At 39.8% G+C, this 22,767-nt stretch overlaps 1 protein-coding gene across 2 annotated transcripts; it reads right to left on the bottom strand.

The window, feature by feature from the left end:
• Nucleotides 1–337: 337 nt before the first annotated feature.
• LOC117580055 (homeobox protein Nkx-6.1) lies at nucleotides 338–19,963 on the bottom strand. Of its 2 annotated transcripts, XM_034266293.1 has the most exons (4): nucleotides 18,228–19,963; nucleotides 16,457–16,642; nucleotides 6,336–6,532; nucleotides 339–893 (listed from the first exon to the last, which is right to left on the bottom strand). In XM_034266293.1, exons 1-4 carry the CDS (start codon nucleotides 19,093–19,095, stop codon nucleotides 663–665), a joined length of 1,482 nt encoding a protein of 493 aa, XP_034122184.1. In that variant the 5' UTR covers nucleotides 19,096–19,963; the 3' UTR covers nucleotides 339–662. The 2 variants fall into 2 exon arrangements, with proteins under 2 accessions (XP_034122185.1, XP_034122184.1); XM_034266294.1 differs by lacking the exon at nucleotides 16,457–16,642 and having other exon boundaries at nucleotides 338–893.
• Between the last annotated feature and the right edge of the window lie 2,804 nt (nucleotides 19,964–22,767).

Below are 22,767 nucleotides of genomic sequence, written 5' to 3'. Positions count from 1 at the left end.
TCAATTTGAAATAATTAAAATTACAATTTAATTTAAATACATTTTACACATAATTTACTTGAATAGTTAATCATCATCCACATCATCAGTGTCATCGTCAATATTATGAATATTGTTCACGCAATCTCAGTTAGCATAATTAATCGTTAATAGTATATAAGTATGTATGTGTACACACATAAATATATTTAATATTTAAAAACTAAAGTCTGTTCCAACGCACGAGGTTACATTAAATTTAGGGATTATAAACTAAACATACAATATGTAATAAATTCATTTAAACTTTTTTGAGTTGTTCTCTTGCTAGATTCTTACCAAAAAGAGAAGTTTATTAAGTTTCTTGTTCAGTATTATTTATAAAATTAATATAAATATTTACACACATAATAAACAGAGTGGGAAAATTAGTGAGATATAGTGAGAGAAACTGAGAAAATTATGTTCGCATAAGTCTTCAGAAGACGGTAAAGTGGCAAAACCTTAAAATTAAGACAAAACTTTGTTGAAATTTGTTCGCTATTTGCTGCTGCTTTCGTGGCTGCGTGGCTGCCTTTTGCTTGGTTGTTAGCTAATTAGCTGGCATTTGAAAATTATTTTAAGTATTGTTTATTCCATTCCATTCCATTTCATTTCATTCCATTGCCGGGGGTAAATTCGTTTTAATGACGATAATTATCCTGCTGCTGCTGCTGCTGGGAGGAGCTGTTGCTGCGACATCTCTTGCTCTGGGCCGGGGTCTCCCCCATGTCGAGGCTCTCGTTGTCGCTGTCCATGGTCTCGCTGCAGTCGCCATCGTTATCGCCACCCAAATCGTCCTGTTTCCTTTTGGCCGTGGCCATTTCCGCCGCATGCCGCTTGCGCCATTTGGTGCGACGATTCTGGAACCAAACCTGCAGTGGAAAAAATAAGGGAAATAATATATGTAAGTAAAACTTTATAAGTGCTATTAAAATTCCAGGTTTAAATCAAACGCTTGCGGCATGTGTAATTAGGCGAGTCACATTGTCAAAGTCATTAAGTCCTGCGAGGGCTGCCTCAACAGCCCATAAGTCGCATCATCAACGCCGGTTAACCCTCAATTAAGACAATATTAAGCCCTGGACAGCCAAATGGCAAAATGTTTCCCAACAGTAGTAGCAACAACAGCAGCAGCAGCAGCATCAGCAACAGCAGCGGCCGCAAAAACTATGCACAAAACCATGACTAACGTCTTTGGTTGCGCTTCATTTTGCCAGCCTCGTTTGCCTCGCCCTGTGGTAACATATGTTGTGCCATCTCCCCCACTGACGCCCAACCGCTCTCACAGCCTGTTTTAAACAGGGAATCACCACCCCCCATCCAGTGCCGAGTCCCATCCTGGCACGTTTTGTAACTTGCCTCCTTTGCTGCCGCTGCGGTGGCGGTGGGGGTGGAGGCGTATTCTGCTTCGGAATCGGAATAATTTCTACATTTGTTTGATGATGGAGCAGATTTTTGGTAGCTTCGTGCAGCTACAATCATTAACAAAGCTTCTAAGTGGGCACTTAATGTAAGAGGTTGGTTGTACGTCAGATTTCAGTCAGCTTTCGGAAATACGAATGGCCAATTTACAGGCAGAGTTGGATGATATTCGGTTCATATAGATATGTTGTTCACACTCATACCAGAACACAGTATACAAAATATCAATGAAATTATATTTCCCCCTATACCAAACCGTTATAACTGTTACAACCATAACCGTAGCCAAATCATGGCAAGGAACAACATCCAGCCCAGAGGTGCAATTAAACCAGATACAGCATAATTTACAACTTAATTTGCGCATTTGTGTAATTATTATATGTAACATTATGTGAAATAAAAATACAATTAATATTTCTCGTGTGTTACATGCCACAGAGGCAGCAGGCACACCAACACGACACTGACACTGACATTGTGCCAAAGAAAGTAGGGAAGGGGCAGAGTCAGTCTCGAACTTTCTGTCTTGGCCCTCGAAAAAACAACAGACATCCAACAACAACAAAAGCAACACCAACAACAGCAACATTAGTTGGCATCATTAAGGCTGCTTTTCATGGTCATTATTTTTTGGTAACATCTGTGTCCATGTTGTTACGGGATTTGCCTCTGAGCCATGGGTAAAAAGGAAAAACGGGCTTGGGACAAGTAGCAGGAACATCCTGCTGCCTCCATCTCCATCTCCTTCCCTTTTCCCTTTTTGTAGACATCATAACGAAATGTGTATGCGTCATATAGCACCCACTAAAGCATAGTTGAGACTGTTGGAAATGACAACAGATTGCAGGGTTTTGTGGAATTTTCAAGTAAAAGAGCATACAGGCTATATGTATGGAAGTACTTAATATGTATTAGATTTCCGCTGATAAACGAAATGAAAGTTTATTTCAATTGATTTCTGGTTCTGCTTTAATTTATGTGTGGATTTATTCCTATTTTAGGAAATGCTATACACACTTTTCTGGCAAACGGAGAACAGCAGAAGATAACTTAGGAGCCGCGTGAACAGGTACTGGTACTGGCAAAAAGATGGTGGTCAAGGGAAGCAGGATTTATGACAGTCAACATGTCAAAGTCAATCAAATGTTGTGGCAATCAATTTGACGTAGTCACGTTACGCTTCGATTTCGATTTCGAATTCGTATTCGGATTTATTTATTGCGGCATAACATCACAGCACAGCACAGCACACCGAAAAGAGCAAAACAAAAAGGAAAATGTTATAAAACATATTCCATTTTGCCACCACAGCGGGAGGTGCCGTCCCATCCAGTCCAGCTGTCTGTCAGGTGGGCCCCAGATAAGGATAAAAAGTGTTATGTAAATTTCGTAGGAATCGAAGGGATGTCAAAAACAAACCTCTTTCCCGATGTTCGATCCCTCAAAGCGAAATATATGACTCTTTGGCCAAATTGGAAATTTATTTGTTTACGCGTCCTGTGTGCAAGACAAGATGAAGGGTGTGGGGTGACAGGTCGTAGTAGAGGCATACCTAAAAGTCATGAAAATTTACAGCATGGCTTCTCTCCGATTCCCAATACGAGTGCCTTTTTGGTAACATCGACCCCTAATTTTACTCCCATACCTCTTATGCCTCTCAGATCTGCTGCTAAGTTGGCTGTGGATGTGGCCACGCTCTTTGCTTTTTTCTCATATTGGGCCCAGAATTTTGTTGTTTTTTTGTAGTTCTGGCTCGTAAATTTTCGAATTCGTATACCAGCGTACACTCGCCCGCGCTCTTTATATGCGCTCGGGCACGGGCTCTCACCGTATTTATGTGAGTTTGTGATTTATTTGATTTTGTATTTGGTAGCCATAAACTTGCAGCTATCCCAGGGTTAAGACCATAAAAATGCATTTGGTTTTTTTTTTTTTTTGGTTATTTGACTAATTGCTGGGCAATGATGGCGAACCTATAAGTCCACTTCGTATGTGTCTGTTATACGAGAATGCTAGAAAAGGAAAATGAATATGTATATCAATTTCTGGCCCAACCCATTCATTAACACACAATCATATCCATTAGCCAGACACAATGGCATTCCTTCTCATCAAAAAAAAAAAAAATCAATTAGACATTATTTCATTTTACTTCTGTCATAAGGTTTTATGTCAGCTGGCTGAACCGTCGGGTTTCGTCAGATATCGCCCTTTGTCGTTGCCAAACTGTCACTTCTCACTGTCACCTGGAATTGGATTTGGTCCAAAGCTTTCATTATTCTGATGCTAATTATGCGTTCTGCGCCTTGTCTCTTCACCACCGACAGCTCATAAAAAGACATTTTAACAATAATAAAATCTTCTTTCCATCCATTATAAATAGCACTTTGCCAAAGATATATTATGATAGTCAAAAATTGATAATTTCTTGAAAATGTTAAAAGGCGTCTGCGTCTCCGTAAATATTCTAAACAGATTAAAATACATTGCGAAATAATCGAATTAGTAGACTAATTTTGGAAACCCCTCCCACCACACAAGCTGAGTTCTTTGGAGAAGCATATTTGATTTAAAGCTTCCTCAATGCAGCACCTTCCAGTAATTTACCAAACGGAATTCCTTACAAGCTCAGATTAGTATATTTACAACGAATCTCACAACCCCACCCAAAAGGGTTTATCCAATTAGATGATGATTCAATTCTAGAATACGAGCCCCAAGCTCATTTAATTAATTACCGAAATTTATCCTAAGGTTTTAGCAATTGCAAGCAAAACAGAACACTCCAGCTTCAGCTTCAGCTTCGTCCCTGTCCCCATTCAAATTATCCACCGAACATTGGCAAAAACAATCCAAACCAGAGTGTTTACATACATGGACTATACAATCAGAGGATCCATAATGCCATTACATTTATGCAAAACGACAACGGAGGGGTCTGGGTAAAAATCACGAAAAAGCTATAACAACAAAACATGCAATAATTTTATTGCAGGGAATGGAGCTAACTATGCCAGGGAATCTGGAATCTCTTCCCACACATGGAAGTCATTAATAATGGCCACAGACGCTATAACTCAACCGGGGAGAGGAGTGCGGGCCGAGGCGGGTGTCTCCTTCTCATCAGAGCGTACAAAATGCCGACCATTTGCATTAAATGATTGCTAAAACGAAGGACCAAAGGACTCTGAGTCCCTGGGTGTGTGTGTGTCCAAAAACGGTTTTAATTATGATAACAGCGCAATTATTCTTGTCAAGATCATTTGGCCAAGAGCCTAAACACATACACAGATGCAAATGCACGGCATCCTGCCTGTTTTGCATTTGGGGTCCGGTTCGTGAGTGTGTCTGTCATAATTTGGCTGCGGTCCTGCCTGTAGGCGGCTGTTGTCTGTTGTCCTGTTCTGCCTTTTTGTTTGTCAATTTGCATACTATCATCGTCATGGCTGTTTTTCATCTGCCTCTGTCACACGGTACACAAGCTCCCTCAGAGGCACACATGCACGCATACTAATTGAATATGTATGAAGCTGGCAGCCTCGTCGTTGGCCTGACCCTCTCTGTCTCATCTGTACTCTGTTCCATCCCAGAATTTAATTTACACTCACCCAAAAGTCATGCAGTCATTTGGCATGTCTATCAGAGAGACGAGACGAGACGAGACCAGAGACTGAGGACCGCGTCCAGAGCAGATGGGGGTCAGATTCAACCCAATCCTGCAGTTTCGATTCATCTCTCTGTCCATTTGTACTCGTCATCAGTCCGTTCTCTTTCTCACTTTCCCACATTCCATATCCTTCTCTGTCTGATATCTGTTTAGTCTTAGCACAAAATGACGCATATTTAGCTGCAGCTCAAGCCATCAATCCTGAATGTTCATCTATCCATCTCTATCTCGCTTCCTCTTTTCCCACTCTTTCTTCCACTATGTTTTTGTCCTGTGCCTCATTCTTTGGCAATTAATCATTTTCCCTCATCATAAACGTGATTTGTTTTCCACTCTCAACTGATTTTGGCACTGTTGTGTGTAAGCGTGGTGCGAGAAGGGGATGTTGCAACTGTCGCACAGATGAGGCAATCATGTCATTCTAATGAGGAAATCTGATAAGACTACAATGCAAGAGATTCCTTCCTTAGTTATGTGTTTTTTTTATTTTTTTTATTGATATTCCAAATAATTTCATAAATACTTTCATCTAAATATTTTAGCAATTCTCTCCGAGGGACTTATCAAACACTCCTTCATTAATTGAATGCAACCATAACAAGACTTTGAAATGTTCCTCCTCGTCCAACACCAACTCGTTGGCTCCCGCTCACCGATTTAAGCGCCACCGCAAACCAATTAACCTTCGCTGGCTTACAACTAATTCAGAATTACAATCCTAAAGAGGGGAGACCCAAAATGTAGATACAGACGCGCCCCTGGTGGCAAAACCACGGACCATAGACAATGACACGTGCGTTTCGAAGGGTGCGGATTACAGCAAAAGTTGATGACAACAAATTTGACGACACAAAGGGATTTATTTGTTGATAACAATTTCTTCCCCTTTTTTGGATGTTGGGGGAAAAAAGGAACTTTAAAATGGTGTATTATGGAGTGATGCACTAAGTCCTTGGGGAACAGATGACAGGGTCTGGGCGCCATTTTGTGTGTGTTTGGCTCAAGGCCAAAAAATCCACGAGAGTTAGCTTTCAATAAAAATGCAAATTTGTCAGAGAAAACAGGGCGATTAATGTGAGTTTGTCTTCACTTCTTTCTACCTTTTTTGGTCTTAATTTGGTCCGCCATTTTTATGGGTTTTTAATTTGCATACAGCAAGGGTTTCTGTTTCGGTCCCAGTTCGTGTCAGGGAGTTTGAGCTTTGAGCGTCGGTTGTGCTTACCTTAACCTGCGATTCGGACATTCCTAAGGCATACGCGAGCTTGGCACGCTCTGGCCCAGCCAGATATTTCGTTTGCTCGAATGTTTTTTCCAGGGCAAAGATCTGCTGACCACTGAATGTTGGGCGGGTGTGTTTCTTCTTTCCATCCTTGTCATTCGATTGATGGTGCTGATGCGACTGCGATAGATTGGCGGACACTGGAAATAAGAGAGTTCGAATTTGTTTCTGAGTTATTTATTTTCCACTCTATCCGTTTTCTAACAAGAAAGCAATTATTACTTTCAAACTGAATATTACGGCAGCTCTCAAGAAACTTTTCAGATCTTAGAAACTCAAACATTTGAGTATCTTGCTTACAAGCTTTCCCTTTATTGTCCCTGAAATGTTAATTATGCATTATAAAATAAAGTTGCCACAAAATATGGGCGAGAGGACAAAGTTCGGGTGGAAGGTAAAGGATATCGAGGTTGTGGCAGAAAAGTTTTTTGACATTTATTAATTGTTTACAACAGCGACAGCTGGTAATTTGACAGTAAGGATTTTAAGAAAGGAGCTCGGGTGGTGTGGTCTACTCGAGAAAAATAGCTAGCAAGCATTGTTTTGAGCAGATATTCCCACCAAAAAAATATAATTTACTATGAAACTGTACTAACTTGTAATGATATTTGTCTCTAATTTAAAATAATACTTGCGTACAATTACTCAAAATAATTATTGTATTTTATATTTATGTCCTGTCCCAGAATAACCAAATAATAATTGCTCACTATTTACAATATGGGCACAAAAGATATATTCGAAATGTAAAAGAACATAAGAAAATCCCTATGCACACGTTTGCACAATTACAACCCGAAATTGACCGCAGCAATTTATAAGTCAGTCCAGCATGGGGACCGAAACTTTTTTCTGTGATGGTTGATGGAGGGTAGGGCTCTCGGAGCCTTCATTAAAATCAATTAGCCAAAGCGACGACGACGGCGTCAACGTCGAGAGGCCAATAAAAGCAGACCAAGTGGTCGCTCCAAAAACAAAACGCCCATCCTAGCAGTCACGCCCCTTTCGAAGATGAAACTGGGGGAAGAACGTGGAAGGTATGAACGTTCTCTGTTGGCTCGTTAAGTCAGTCAAGTGGACATGGTCGGTGGGTGGTCATAAAATGAAACGGAAGCCAAGGGAATGGGAAAGTGATTGGAGTGTGAGGAAGTTGTGGTGGGTGTGAGCCTATGGCAGGGCTGCCAGGGTGTCTGTGTGTGTGTGTGTGTGTCTTTTCAATTAATGTCACCCCATTATTAAATGATCCCTAATTATGTGAAATGATTTAACTAAATATGCACCAGAAAGAGCCGGAGGAGAAAGAAAAAGCGAAATGAGTTTGGGAAAAGGTAAAGCCACAGACAGCCGTTACCCTCAAGGGGATGGACGGGGTGGTTCCTGGGCTGGCGACATGCATGGAACTCCTTTTTTAGGTTGTGGCCTCCTGTGCACGGTTTGGGTGGAAACTTTCAGTCCCTTTATGATACTTTGGTGGCATTTGTGCAAAATTATTAATTTAAATGGTTATTTCCAACAGCTTTCATACAGATAAGGATACATTTTTGTTGGTTACGTCATGGAGGAAAAAAAGGATTGCAATTAAAATAAGTACTTAAGGTCTTTAGGAAGGAAGTGGGGAGAAAATGAGTTAGGAATTATGATTAGAATGGGGTAAAAGGGAACTGCATTTCCTTACAATGTAAATGTTAGTTTAATCACAACTGTGTGTGTTCCTCCTGCTTATTTCCATCATTCCTATGTAGTCTAGATCTTTCTGCAGGCTATACTCGTATCTCATCTTCTCCTGTATGGCGTATTTAACACACTTAACACTTTCATCACTGGCCACAAGGCCAACTGTATTTCCAACCCATCTGGAATGCTCCCATTTGATTGAAATGTTCGAAATATTGAAAGAAAAATCCCTTGCAAATTTTTAGCGTTCAATTTATAAGGTTTTTGTTGGTTTCACAGACAATTCTGGAGCTTAACAGGACTTGTCAATAAAAGGGGAACATGGAGAGTACCATCCCGGGATTGGGGAGGTCGACAATGTAACAAGAATAATACCGGCAAGAAAAATTGTGGCAGTGATAACTTTTTTGTATTCTCTATGGTCTCTATAGCTGTCTCTGCCTCTCACTCTCTCTGTCTCGTGCTCTGCTCTCGGGTAGCTTGGCGGTTGGCAGCTGCGTCCTGCAAAGGACCCTCATAAATAACCTACAAATATGAAGCGTTTATTTGCTCATGTCACGGCCCTCAAACGCATTCCAATGAAATGGATCTGGCAGAGGGGAGATCTTCTCTCCCCTCCGTCCCCCTTGCCGACCTCTGCAACCTCTTCCACAGAGTCAGCGGCAGTTGGCTATAATCGCATAAGTCACCCTGTTGGCAACGCTGCATTTGCACTTTTTCTGCCTCCAGCTAAATCCTCGTTTTTATCCTTCCACTTCCACTTTTTGCCGTTTTTTGTTTCATTTCCTTTCACTCCCAATAATTTTTTATGGCGTTAATATTTTTGGACATTTTCTCCACCTCTGTTTTAGGAGAACGGCAGAGGCTGGTGGGCGTGTGCTGTTTTGTGTAAATGTTTCCGTTATTGAAAATATTAAAAAGTCATTTATTATCGGGTGTGATGGGGCGGAAGTGAGAGGAGTGTGTCTGGCCTTCCGCGAGACAGTTGTTAAAACCAAATGTTGATAGACAGGCGATAACAGCAGCTGCATGGATTTTTGAGAGGATGCACATTTGCATGAATGTATGTACATATGTACGTATGTATGTATGTATGTATGAAAATACACTTTTATGTGTGACTGGAAGTTAATATTAAAGTTGTGTTTCTTTTTCAAATGACTAAAACCTCAAGTTTGATACTTTTTCCAACCAAAATAAGAATCTGAAATAAAAGTTCAACTGAGCACCAACACAAAAGCCTTCCAACCAATGCCTTCTCAGCCCAATCTTGTACAATTTTCATCACAATCTGATTGTGCGGACGCCAAACCCCTCCTGCCACAAGCCTGCTCGACTCGACTCACCTGCGACTTATCTGAATCTTTTTATACACACTCAGGTAGGATGGTAGGTTGGTTGGTTGGTTGGTTGGTTTGTTGGTTGGTTGGTTGGGGGGTCTTCTGTCTTATTAAGTGCCACTGTTGCCATCTCTTTCTGTGCATTGTTTTATGGCCTGTTTTATGCCCGATTATATGCTTAAAGCACAAGTTTCGCTTGGATTATGGACGAGGGATGCTGGGAACGGGAATGCCAGAGTGCCTGACACACAAAATGCCACTTGAATTTTAATTAAACGCAACAGATAGGCAGGCTCGTGCTGTCTCTCTCGCTGTCTTCATTAAGCTTAATGAATTTTGTCAAACGCTGTATGCGGTTTTTGTTGCCGGCTCTCTGTATTTGCTTTTTATGTTAAAGTTAATTATTTCATTAGCAGAATGTGGTTGTCTCGCATTATTTTATTTTTGTATGGTTTCACTTTTTTAAAGCACGTGCATATATGTATGTATGTGCAGCATATGTATGTAAATACATATATACATACATACATTCCAATGTATTTTCACAAGTTAATATTTGCATATGTACATATGTGTGTGCATATACATATGTGAGCAAACGTTGGAAACTAGTTTGGGTCGACTAAAAATACATTTAATGCAAAAAGACTTGGTTTCATACAGAAATATTTGATTTAAACTAATTGGATTTCATGGCACTACATTTATGCATAGTTACTTAATTAATGCAAATAATCATTGGTTTGACAATTTTCTTGAAGAAAATAGCAATATGTGTTCAATCCAAATATTTAAACCATCTGAAATCATGTTCCTTCCACTGTGCAGATCGAATTATGCCTTGCATGAACCCTTTTGGGTCTTATGCTCGGATTATAATTCCCTCTATCACATTATATCCTAGACTAACTCCCTTCCTCTTCTTAAATATCTTATACTAGACTACCTCTCCAGTAGTTAGTTTCATTTTAACTTTGTCTTGTTTCCGACTTTGATAATTTTGCTTGCTTTGCTATACTTGCTCTAGTTTAGTTGCGTTTAGTTCTAATTTTCCTCGTATATTAGCCTAACATCTATCTTTCCTGCATGCTCGCGACCGCGCGTCATGCGGCAGCGCCTCTCGGTCGGTTGGGCGGGAGGAGGGCTGCGTTCTGCTGGGTTCCGCGCGTAGCATGCTTTGGCTTGGTGTCGCATGGGCCACTAGATGGTGCAGTCTTAATCTTAAACAACATTCCTTACCAACTTATCAACTCCGTAAGGCCTCTACCTAGCCTCTAATCAATTCGCGTCTTTATATATATATATGTATATAGGGTATATTGTGTTTGTGTGAATAACGGTTGTACGTACCGCACAGAAGGAAACGTTTCCGACCCCATAAAGTATACATATTCTTGATCAGCATCAATAGCCGAGTCGATAGAGCCATGTCTGTCTGTCCGTCTGTCCGTCTTGTGTGTCGGCTAGTTCTCAGAGACTATAAGAGCTAGAGCCACCAAATTTTGGCTCTAGACTGCTGTATGCTCACACTGAAACCAGTGTATTTCAAAAATTAGTCTGCAGTGTGTGGGTCTAGGGAAGGGGGGCGAGGTAAAGGAGCGTGTTGGTGTGGGTACTGTGTTGTAGATGTATATGACAGATGAAGAAAAAATGGTGCAGATGTAGTACTGAGTGCCGGGTTCTGACGCGTAAGAAGCGTCTCACACGTCCCTTCTCGTGTATATGTATATTGGTGAGAACAGAAAAATAAATATGGTATAGACATTTCGGAATCACACAACCCACAATAACAAGCCATAAAAGCGAATTTGAAAAACATGTTTCAATCGTCAGTTTCTCTGGTCATTGTTTCCACATAATTTCAAGAACATTCTCATATTTCTGCTATTTACATGAATATATTCAATTGACTTTCGAATATATTTATTTATTTTTACTCGAATATAAACATACATATTTATGGTAAAAGAGATGCGACAGCTGCTGGCCCAGACGGCAAAACAAGAAAAACCAAACTTTTTAGACCGAAAACAATGTTAAAGCGGAATGGATTCGCTATGCTGTTGCTCTAAAATACATGCATATTTGTATGTATATGTATGTATGTACTCTGTATACGAGTTGAATAATGTATATAGGGAGATAAGGAAAGACCCAGACGCTGTGAGAATATGTTGCCACATTATTATCTAGACGCAGGCGAAGAAGACGCAGCGTCAGCAGGTCTAGGGTTGGTGTGTTTTATTTTTTGTTTTATCCTAAAATGGGGGCAGGCTTAAAATAAATGTGTGTTTGTGCGTGTCTATGTGCTTGTAGGCTGTCATGTTAACAAGACTGAAAGACAGCCACATCCCCAGTACTGCCATTGTGGGCGTGTGCGCACTCGACACTCACTCTCACACGCACGGGAATGGCAACGGCATTATGGCCTTAGTTTCGTGTGCGCTCAAAAGAGAGCTCTGGTTTTTTCTGCATGCTGTTTTCCGACTAGTCTATTTGTTATTAATAATGAAATTGCATTTGGTTAGCTTATTCGGATTGCGAATATTTTCTAACTGGCATTATTTACTCTTTGATTATGCCTGGAATATTTCATTTGCTTCGATTCGACCCCACCCGACCATGCTGTCATACGATTATTATTATTAATATTTGCTTGGCAATTTATTAATGGCAATTTATGGGCTTTACGTTTTTGCAAGCTCATTGCGATTTTGATGTTGTTGTTGCTTTTTATTTTATTACATTTGAAAGGATTATGTTTGTTGGCATAACTGTTGATAGTGGTCTTGTATTGCGTTTGGTTCTATTGGTTTATCAGTTCAGTTGGTGCCAGCATTCTATAGGGAGGTTAGTTATCGCCAGGAATGTACTTGTGATTAATCATTTGGGTCACCAAATGTACGGGAGCCACTGAGTGGACAATCAAATAAATATATTGAAATTATACAATTCAAAGTTAAAATCGTTAGAACTTAGGGGGAATATTGAATATGTACATATACATATGTAAATCTAGCGAACTCAGCGAACGTTGTCTTTTGTTATCAGATAAACTTCAGACAAACTCCAGATTTATAATAAAAACGATGAGAAACGTTGTGAGTCGCCTTTGAAAGCGACTTATTTTTTATATAAGGTACTCAGATAGTTACATACATATGTATATGCATTTATGTAATACATACATGCATACTTATGTACATACATACCAATATTACTGTTTACATTTTACATATGTTTTCTATATCTCTCATCTACATCAGTTAGAATGAGACAGGCATAGAATGAGCAACTGGTAATCGGTTGCTGCAGGGAGTGGAGGTAGCCAATAAATGAATGAATCAAATGAATTTATACTTGCTGTAGATATGGTATTCTTTACGGAACTGCACTTTTGGTTTTCTCGTATCTTCAAAACAGTGGAAAGACTATCACAAATTTTCGACGAGATTTAGAAATATACTTATATCAGTTTGGTATCACAGCAGACTGGATGCCAAATTTGGCTTCTGTAACTGTAGACGGACTGACAGACGGACAGGCGACATGGCTATATCGATTCGGCTCTTCATGCTGATCAAGAATATAAATATTTTATTGGTTCGGAAACTTTTCCTTCTGGGCTAAACGCACAGTCCTCCGACCACATAAAGAATTATTTTCTCTTCTAGTACCGGGTATAAAAATATACAATACACAGCAGAATGTATTGACGGCTGCATTAAAACTACCGCACTATGGGTAAAATGCCCGTTTTTTTGGCATTAATCCAAAAAATTGAGCTAGAGCTCTACAAATTGGCATGAATGTCCGTTAGACTAAAGCCGAATTTCTGAAAAAAAATTTAGTAATTTTTACACCGCCCACCTCCCGCCCTCATTCGAACTGGATCCCTTTTCCGCCGTATTTATTATAAAAAAAAATTGTTCTAAAGATTAATTATGATAATAGATGCTTTAAAACATTTTAGAAAAATATATTTGAGTGACTGATTAAATGATTGTTTGGTTAAAAGTAATTTGTAATAGTTTAATCTTTAGTTAGTTTTAGTCAATACTTTTTAAATTACAACTTTTTATTGAGTCTGCCTCACGATTGGTTTTGGTCCAGACCTAGAATTTAAAATTTTCCAAAAAGGGGCAAAAACGGGCAAAATGCATTAACTCCACATGATTTTATAATAATTGGCTAATAACATGTAACTTGAACCTCTGTGCAGTGGTGTGCTGTGCAAAGGTAATATTCCACAGAACACACTTGCAATTGTTAGTACCAAGCCAAAAATAAACACGAACAAAACATTGGACAATTAAAAAACTACACACAGCTATAAAAAACACGTATTAGCAATGAATTGAAATATCTCAGCCTATTATTTCCATATTTTTACTTTTATTTTAACTTTGAAATTGAGCTTCAATTAAAGCTGCAAGTTGCTCAATGTTTCCTGCACTTTTTCACAAGTCAAAGCATCTCAAAATCAGCAGACTTTGAAAGCGCGCCAAATATGGTATGGTATGTATGTATGGTACTCCGTAAAAATCTTCTAAAACTAGTTTTATTCTATCTTGATATTCAGGAATCAGAATAATTAAGACGCATTCAAATATTTAAACCAAAGCAAATGACATAAATGCCAAAAATTCGGGTTTTTTACCCATAGTGCACCGGTTCGAATTTCTGGAAGATTGCCATTTCGGTTGCAACAAAAATAAATTTGGGAGTCTCTGAGTTTTTCGTTGTGTAAAAACGCTGGATATTCTTGTTCATATGTCAGTTGATGACTGAAGGTATATTTAAAATTTAAACATATAGTTAAAAATTTGAACAACATTAAAAATGGTTTTTTATGAGTGAAATCACTGCAGGAAACAAGTGGATCTAACTTGTGAGATTCTGATGTACATACATATATATAATTTTGAGCTGCGCGAACCTGTGCAGTATGGGCACGTCTCCATTCATTTACTTCACGTTCCTCCATGTTCCTCCCCGTCATCCAAGGTTTGATCGTTTAAGAGCAGGCATATAATAACTCAATTGATTAATAATATCTCTTATAAGTATCACTATCTACTATAGTAGGTAAATAGATAGCGTAGGCTATTGGATGACAATTGCTTCTTCAACAGCTATTGCACGGAAGAGATATTTCCACAGGTGTGATTTCCCACTTTTTATACCCGGTACTCGAAGAGTAAATAGGGAATATTGTATTTGTGGGAATACCGGTTGTATGTAACGCACAGAAGGAAGCGTTTCCGACCCCATAAAGTATATATATTCTTGATCAGTATCATTAGCCGAGTCAATAGAGCCATGTCTGTCTGTCCGTCTGTCCGTCCGTCTTGTTGAGCGCCTAGTACTCAGAGACTTTAAGAGCTAGAGCCACCAAATTTTGCATCCAGACTGCTGTATGCTCACACTTTTACAAGTGTATTTCAAAAATGAGCCACGCCCCCTTCCGCCCCCGCAAAAGAGCGAAAACCTACCAAATCTACAATTTTGAAGATAAAAGAAAAATAAAAATGTCATTCCGTAGGGATCCGATTGGATCATTTTTATAGCCACAATGAATAAATTAATTTCCAGTGGCTAAACCCACCCCGTCCCGTAATATTTGTTTTTGCACATTCTCTCATTTACACTCTGCCTCTGCCGTCCCTCTGCCTCTGCCGATTTTTAACCCACCCCGCCCCACAGCTTATATTTTGTTTTGTTTTTGTGTGCAGCGCCCTCTGCCTCTGCCGTGAGTTGTCAGTGTGTGGGTCTAGGGAAGGGGGGCGAGCTAACGGAGCGTGTTGGCGTGAGAAGTGTTGTAGATGTAGACGACAGATGAGGAAAAAATGTAAAATTTGACAAATAACCGCTAAGGTACAGATGTAGTACTGGGTGCCGGGTATAAAAGTTGTGTGTATATACATACTTATATGTATATAGATTTAAAAATGTAGTCTCTGGCTTAGCTAGGCCCCTATTTTATTTTCTTCCACTTGCTCTTTCCCTAATTTGCTTTCATCACACTGACTAACTATCCTGTCAGTATCAACTCAACTTAGTCTGTATCCAACTCCAGCTCTGTTTAGCAAATCAATTAAATCAATATTATCTTACTGTTGGCCACAAAGCTACCAAAAGCTTAAACATTCTCCGACACCGAACCACACGAAACACTTGAGAAATCAAGTCAAACACAAGACAAACATAGGCACAGCACACCATACCTCTACCAGTTGCGATCTCTTCAATGTAAGAAAATTGTGAACGATTTCCGACATGGTCCAACACATTTGTGCCCAATCATGGACGCTATTAAAAGCCAAACAGCAGCAGCAGTAGCCCATAGCACTAAATCAAATCAATTGCCAATGCGAGGCAAATGCTGATGCTGATGCGGGAGACTTTAAACAAACAAACAATTGGGAAAAGGAAAAGGAGTCTCGAAATGGTGCCACATTACTTAATGAGCTTAGGGTCTCAGAAAAAGAGAGGAAGCGAGAGAGAGATGGCTCCTATAAATAAATATAATAATGAAGTAACCAGATCAGAAATCAAAAACCACAGCCCAGATCGAAAGCGATTCAGTAAATTAATATTTCATATGTTCGAGTTTAACACCCCATCTCTACCCATCATCATCATCATTATCGAATTTTGTGTGGAGTCATCGCGAGAGCTCTCTGAACTCTCCGATCGTGTTAAAGTGATTTCTCAACACAAATTAATGAGCTGGACAATGGTAGATGGAGCGGAACTGCAAGTGTAAGATCGGTCTCGTCTTGCCCCCACTGTAAATCATATTGGTAATCACTTGAGAGCCTCTTGCCTGATCACCACGATCATTAGGGGGCCATTCGCTCTGCTTTGTTAACGGTTTCCCCTCCTAACAGGAAGTCGGAACCCGCTACGGGGTGTGCCCGTTGACAGTCCGCTCACAATCGTATCCAAATTACGCGCACCATTCAGTCTGGCCTGATTATTGATCGATCGACTCATTTGATTTTTGCAAATTAGTGTTTGGTTACTGAGGCTTTCTTTGGTACTCACTCGTATTGGATAGACGCTCTCGCCACGCTATGGGATTGGCTACCAGTCCCTGCAGTCCCGGCCAGTACAGGTGAGTACGGTCCACAATGTGGCCGGCATGGGTCTTCAGCGGCGCTCCCTGACTCTGCGATAGATACTGGGCCATGCCCGCTGCAGCGGCCGCAATGGAGAAGCGGGGAATCCCAGCTGTATAGGATGTGAAAAAATATAAAACAGTCGTTGATGATTTTAAGTTCAAATCAAATTAATGATTTATTTTATTTTCCAGCTTGAACTCTATTCTAAAATCGATGTAAATATTAAATTTCCAAATTTCGATTAACATTTTTTATGATGCAAATATACATTTCCGCACATAAACTTTTCAACTTCGCAACTTTTCTTATCGTCATTATCAATGAGAGATTAAGCTGTCCTTTAATTCATGTGGCTAATCATTTGGGGCATTATTATATGTTTATTTATTGACAAAGATTTTTAATGAGAGCTGTTTAAGATTTCGTCACACATCATCAGTTATTAAATAACTGGCAAATACCTCCCCCATTAACTAATTCGCTGAAAAGATTATTTCCAGTTGATCAGATTTCTGCTCGACTCGTTCAAATTTTCTGCCCACTCATGCATCATTCATTCGCCATTTCAATAAGAAACTTGTTCAGATTAATTAAAAGCCATTAAATATTTTGTCATCTAAAGAATGAGAATCATTTTGTTCGCTGGCCAAAAAACCGAACGGACCTAATCACATAAACGCCCTCGTTCAAATATATTAAAAATGCCATGGCAAATTGTCAGCACCCTGTCTCATGCCCTCCGCTGTCACAACTTACAATTTGTCTCCATTTAACTGTTGGAACAGAGAGAGAAATATATAGAAGAGAGAGGGAAAAATCAAAAATTATTTTATGGAAACGACAACGTCACACTCATGAGTATCCACTAACAGTCCACCCCATTCGCCTCTGTTGCCCACGTTTTTCATGTGTCATTTTGATTTAATTACGAACAATTTGACAACTAATTGCTGCAACATTTAAGTTAAAACGCATATCTCATTACGTTGTGTGGAAATTTCGCAATTGGATATAATGATCATTTCGGATTTCATAGAAATTGCTGTGCTCAATATCTAAAATTGCCTTATTGCACATGATGGTACGGGAGAGAGGTGTAATGACTGGCGGCCCCAGGCTTCGTTTTATTGAATCACATGGAATCATGCCAAACCGGATTCGCAATACAAATTTTGAGAGCTCTTTCTCATTGGTTTGTTTGCTTGCGAAACTCTTTTTTTTCAGCATTTAAAATGTATAGTTTAGTCTTTTGTTTGTGGTAGTGGAGCATGCATAATATCTATTGAGACATTCTGGTTATGGCTTGTAATATATGTTTCAAGATTTCTCAATGATTTAGGTAATGCAAATTAGTACTGCGGTGATCTTGGTGTGCATATGTGATTGTGTTTTAGAAGTGGTAAGTTTAATTTTAATTTTATTAAATATGAACCCTTTCTATGGTGTTAAATCAAATGTTAATTGGTTTCAATCTCTTCAGAAATACAAAGAATCCACGATAGGTTTTTGACTGACATAGTCCACATTTTACAATCCGAAGCTTTTTTTAAGTGTTTCACAATCGATTTCTTTAAATTCTATCCGTTTGGATACCTTCAAGGCCTGTATCTATTTCATATTTTAAAAATGAATTTGTTTTAGCATGCATAGTATATCCGTCTCATTGAACATACACTGAGCCGTATAACACTCACCTCCTGTTAAAGCACTTAGACCCGCCGATGTCACCGGCGGTGGTTTTGACAGAATTGTATCGATGCCATGTGGATTGGGGGCTCCCTGGCTGTTCGTGGTGGTTGCCGTGGTGGAGGACGATGAAGAACTGCATCCCGATCCGCGATCGCTGATTAGATGGGCGTTTGGACTGTGGCCATAGGAGAGTCCGTTGCCAGCGGAGGAGGGACCGCTGCTGGCTCCCACTCCGGATCCCCCTTGGGACGTCTTCATTTCCGTGGTCATCGAGTGGAGGGCAGCTAGCGGAGGCCCCAGAAAGCTGAGTGGCAGCTTGTGCTCCATGCTCATGCTGTTATTGTTGTTGTTGTTGAAGTGTCCACTGTGGTTGTTGTTGAGATGCCCACTATGTGTATGGTTGTGGTTGTGCAGGGCCAGCGGATTGGCCGAGTGGTGGTGGTACAGCTTGCCGCGACTGGTCAGGTTCTCGGGGCTGTAGTCGAGTGGCGGCGGTGGACTGGCGGACTCGCTGTTCTGGCACTGCTCCTCGCCACCGCTCAGTGCGAAGGACTTGGCGCTGTCCACGCCTGGACTAGAATTGTGCTCGTAACGTGGCGAGGGCGACGACTCTGAATGAAGGCGTGATGAGGCGGGCGGCGGCGTTGTCGATGGGGAATCTTCAGCGGAAGAGGACTTCAAGCCTCCACCATGGGCCGCAGCTTTCAGTAGCATCAGAGGACTGCTGTTATGGTTGTTGCTATTGCTGTTGTTGTTGTTGTTCGCGTAGACCGCCGCCGCAGCTGCTGCACTGTGGTAGTCCGCTAATTGCTGCTGGTAGTCCGCTGCGGCCATGGCATGGTGGTGTCGCATGTACGGGTTGATCAGATCCATCTCCGGCTCGTGTCCGTAGTCCAGGCCCGAGCAGTCCGTGTGCGTGACAGCCTGTGGCTCGGTGTGGTTGCTGCTACTACTGGGGCTGCCTGGTAGGCGGTAAAAGCTCGGCGGTAGAGCAAGATTGAAGGCTGAATTAGCGGAAAGCTGGAAGGTCTGGGCCAATTGTTTAGCCGCCACTGTGGCTACCACTGGAACCGACGTAAGAGTGGGTATGGGCGAGGGATTGGTGCTGCCTCCCGCAGGCGTTGTGTTAAGGAATGGACTACCCAGCTTGGGATAGACGAAGTAACGCGGTTCACTCGAATTAGTTTTGAGAATGTAAGGCTGCGGAACTCCTTGGCCGGCGGAATGTCGACCTTCGACACAAGGTTCTTTGGGCTTTGATAAGGGGGATTTTAGAAATCGTAATTTATGTATTTTGATTCTCTATATTCTTCTCTATATCTTGATATTTTAAATATGGATTTGATGGTGGAACACTGTTTTGTATTTTTTTTAAACGTTAATTTATTTATCCAACTTTAGTTGGAATTCGAACTGTTTTATATAAAATAATCTTTAATTAATTGATTTTTCGTTAAGATTTGTGCACACAGCTTTGACAATTTTCTGCCTTTGTTCTTAAACTGTCAAAAACGTTTTGTTTTCATATTATTTACGATCGAATTTTAGTTTTTAAAACTGTAAGCATCCAAATGTGTTGCACGCACACTTCAAAGTAAATCAATTGTTCTTTCGCGTTACGTTGGTTTATATTTTTACCGACATTCTCGTATGCATCACTCTACCATAAACTAGTTTTGGCGTAATCGGACTTTTTGTTTGGTTGGTTTGGAGTGCGGACGCGCGCGTGACCGCTTGTCTAGGCTTAAGAAATCGGAATGACTCGATGGTCCCAGTTCACTTGGCCGCCGCACAATCTCAGTGTCACTTTTAGCCAGTTTCGATTCGTGCCACCAACCCTCGAATTCCATTCACAGCATCAAGACGCGTCGGAGCAAAAGAGACGGCACTTCGTAAATCAGGGGAACGAACCGCTCTCTCTCCCTGGCTCTCTCTTTAGCATTTTCAATGGCACAAAACGAATAGGAATTTTATTATGTACATCATTAAAATCAACTATTTCGGATTCGGATTGGAGCCTGAGACCGAAGCGAGACTGAGACTGAACCTGATCCTGGTACGGTACTGATTGCCTCTCTCTTTCTGTCGCATTTCTTGCGTGTTCGTGTGTAGGAGAGAGAGAGAGAGAGCTGTGAGTGCATTTTTTCATGGCTCTGGTTTTGGTTCGGGCTCTGAATCTGACCGGGATTGTGGGTGGCCTTTTTGTCGACTGCGAATTCTGTTTATTTGTTTAAAAAGCTATAAATATTGAGACGAGCGCCCGAGGAACGACGAGCTTGCTTTTGTGTTGGGTTATTCATTTAAATAATTAAAAATGGCGCTTGCTCCAAATGAATTAAAGGCATGTAAAATGGGGAAAAAGGGATAAAAGGACAGAAATGCCTTTTTAATGGTTAACAATTTGCATTTCTAAAATAAAACCTATAAAATGTTGTCTAGTTAACAAGTTGGGGACATTAAAAATATTATAAAAGATTACATATCCGAATTATTAAGTAAAAGTTGTTAAATATTGGAAATACCCAATTTAAGGCTAAGTAAAACCACGACCTCAGAGTGTCACCAACAAATTAAAATTCATAAGTAAATCGCTATTGAATATTTCCTCTTAAATTCTTGCACTCCTTTAGCGCTGAACTTAATTAATGCGCTAATTAAATTTATATCTGCTTGCCTAGGTCCTAGAATGGGTAGAGGACTGGGAGAATTGTTAGCGCTCCGACGGCCAACGGTTATATTTATGTTTATCTGTATAAAAACGCTCCTCCTGCTGCTGCCGTCACACACCAGCATTCAGACGGGCGCCCCACATACAGATACAAAAGTGCGCTTCATTTAATAATAAACTACAGAAAATTTTAATTTACTCAGGCAGAAGAGCGAGCGTGCTGCTCGCATGGAACGTATCTCGGAGCACGAAGCACGAGGCCACACCCCCGGAACAAGTTAGAGAGTGAGACAGCAATTGAGGACGCCATGTTGAAGTAAATGAAAGTCTCTCAGAGAGAGAGAGTGAGTGTTCGTGCTAGGTCATTTTCCACCATAGATTGTTGATTTTCGACTGTGTTCAACACTTAATTGTCTTTTCCCTGCCATACAAATGTTGTCTACTAAACCTTAAGTCTACTACATATCATACATATGTACATACACACATACATACATTTGTACGTACCCCCACCTCGCCAAGGCAAAGGCAGTCATCCCGCATCTTTGTCTTTTGATCTTACATATTAGATATAAAAAAAGATATGCCAAACAGAAAACATGTCAAAGCCTTTACTTATATCGAACTTAACAGATTTCACGAGAATACATTCTAAAGTCGAAAGAGACTGTGCACTGAAAAAAGTAATGGGTACAAAAAATTAAAAGTAATTTCAGGAAAATATGCAAAATATTATTGTCATGCATCTATTATTTTTGTTTTTTTTTTATTTTTCTACATATTTGTTACAAATAAAATATTAAAAAATGAATATATTCATATTATTTGTAATATTTTTTATATGTCTTATAGCTCTCAACAAATTCTATCTGAATTATTTCTCTGCGTGTAAACTTAAAGCATCAAATATATGAGCCCGAGGCGAAAAGATCCGCAGGCCACTAAAAACATGGTCAAAGATAACAAAATAAAACAAACCTAACTGTGATTGATTTATTGCTTTATACAAAAAAATACGAAAAAAAACAGAAAATGAAAATCGTAGGAAGTAGAGAAAGAAAAATTACAGTCACAAATTACAAAGACCATGGCCTACCATTTTGTCTCTTGGATTTTTGTACAACTCAAATAAACCAGACCCAGTCGGGTAATTAATAAATAATTCGTGAGATTTTTATTTTCTTTCACATGTGGGCCCAAAAATCTAAACTGAACTGAGACCCAACTGTCAGTAAAAAGTAATGGTTAAAGTTATGGCTTGGTGTTTATGGGCAGCGGATCGGGCTGGGGGATCGCATCCTCTCACAGTTCATTAAACATGAAATGAAGGAATAAGTTTGAGCTTTGGTCTTTTCAGGTATTTATGACTTTATTGTCTGATGACTCTAGGTAGAAACCGTAAAAATTTCCACTTGTAGTACAATTTGTACAATTCCCAATTGTGGTAATTCTGGAAACAAGTATTGAAAAGTTTGAGTAAGCCAAAAAAATCATGACCTTTATGATGGTACTTGAGATGGAATTATTGTGAAGAAAAAGAAGAGGAAATATTTAAAAATTATATTACATTATATATATATATTATATTATATTATTATATATATATATTATATATATTAGTAAATATACATACATACATAAGTAACTATACCTAAATTTTATCGGTTATTTTCGATAATTAAAAAATTGTGTAGCTCTAAAAAGCTCAATTTGATATAATTCTTCTTCTTCACAAGACCTGGAATTCATTTGAGTAAACTGAATCTTCCCGGCCATTCTATTTATGTCACTTGCTCGTCTACTCCACCGACTTCGGATGTCTTAATATACAAGCAGCACTTGTCCGCCTTAAAAACTGTTCTTCCTCGCTATCTGTG

The sequence above is a fragment of the Drosophila guanche genome, unplaced genomic scaffold (genome assembly GCF_900245975.1).
Source record: "Drosophila guanche unplaced genomic scaffold, DGUA_6, whole genome shotgun sequence".
Taxonomy (NCBI): Eukaryota; Metazoa; Arthropoda; class Insecta; order Diptera; family Drosophilidae; genus Drosophila; species Drosophila guanche.
This window is presented reverse-complemented; position numbering and strand designations above follow the sequence as displayed.

Bases quoted from the DNA above. Each gene is read 5' to 3' on its own strand.
- LOC117580055 (XM_034266293.1), bottom strand. From the start codon at position 19,095: ATGGATCTGATCAACCCGTACATGCGACACCACCATGCCATGGCCGCA. The intron at 16,643-18,227 runs GTGAGTGTTATA...CATCCTATACAG, and splicing joins TCTAAGTGCTTTAACAGGAG to CTGGGATTCCCCGCTTCTCC. The intron at 6,533-16,456 runs GTGAGTACCAAA...TCTTATTTCCAG, and splicing joins AGAGCGTCTATCCAATACGA to TGTCCGCCAATCTATCGCAG.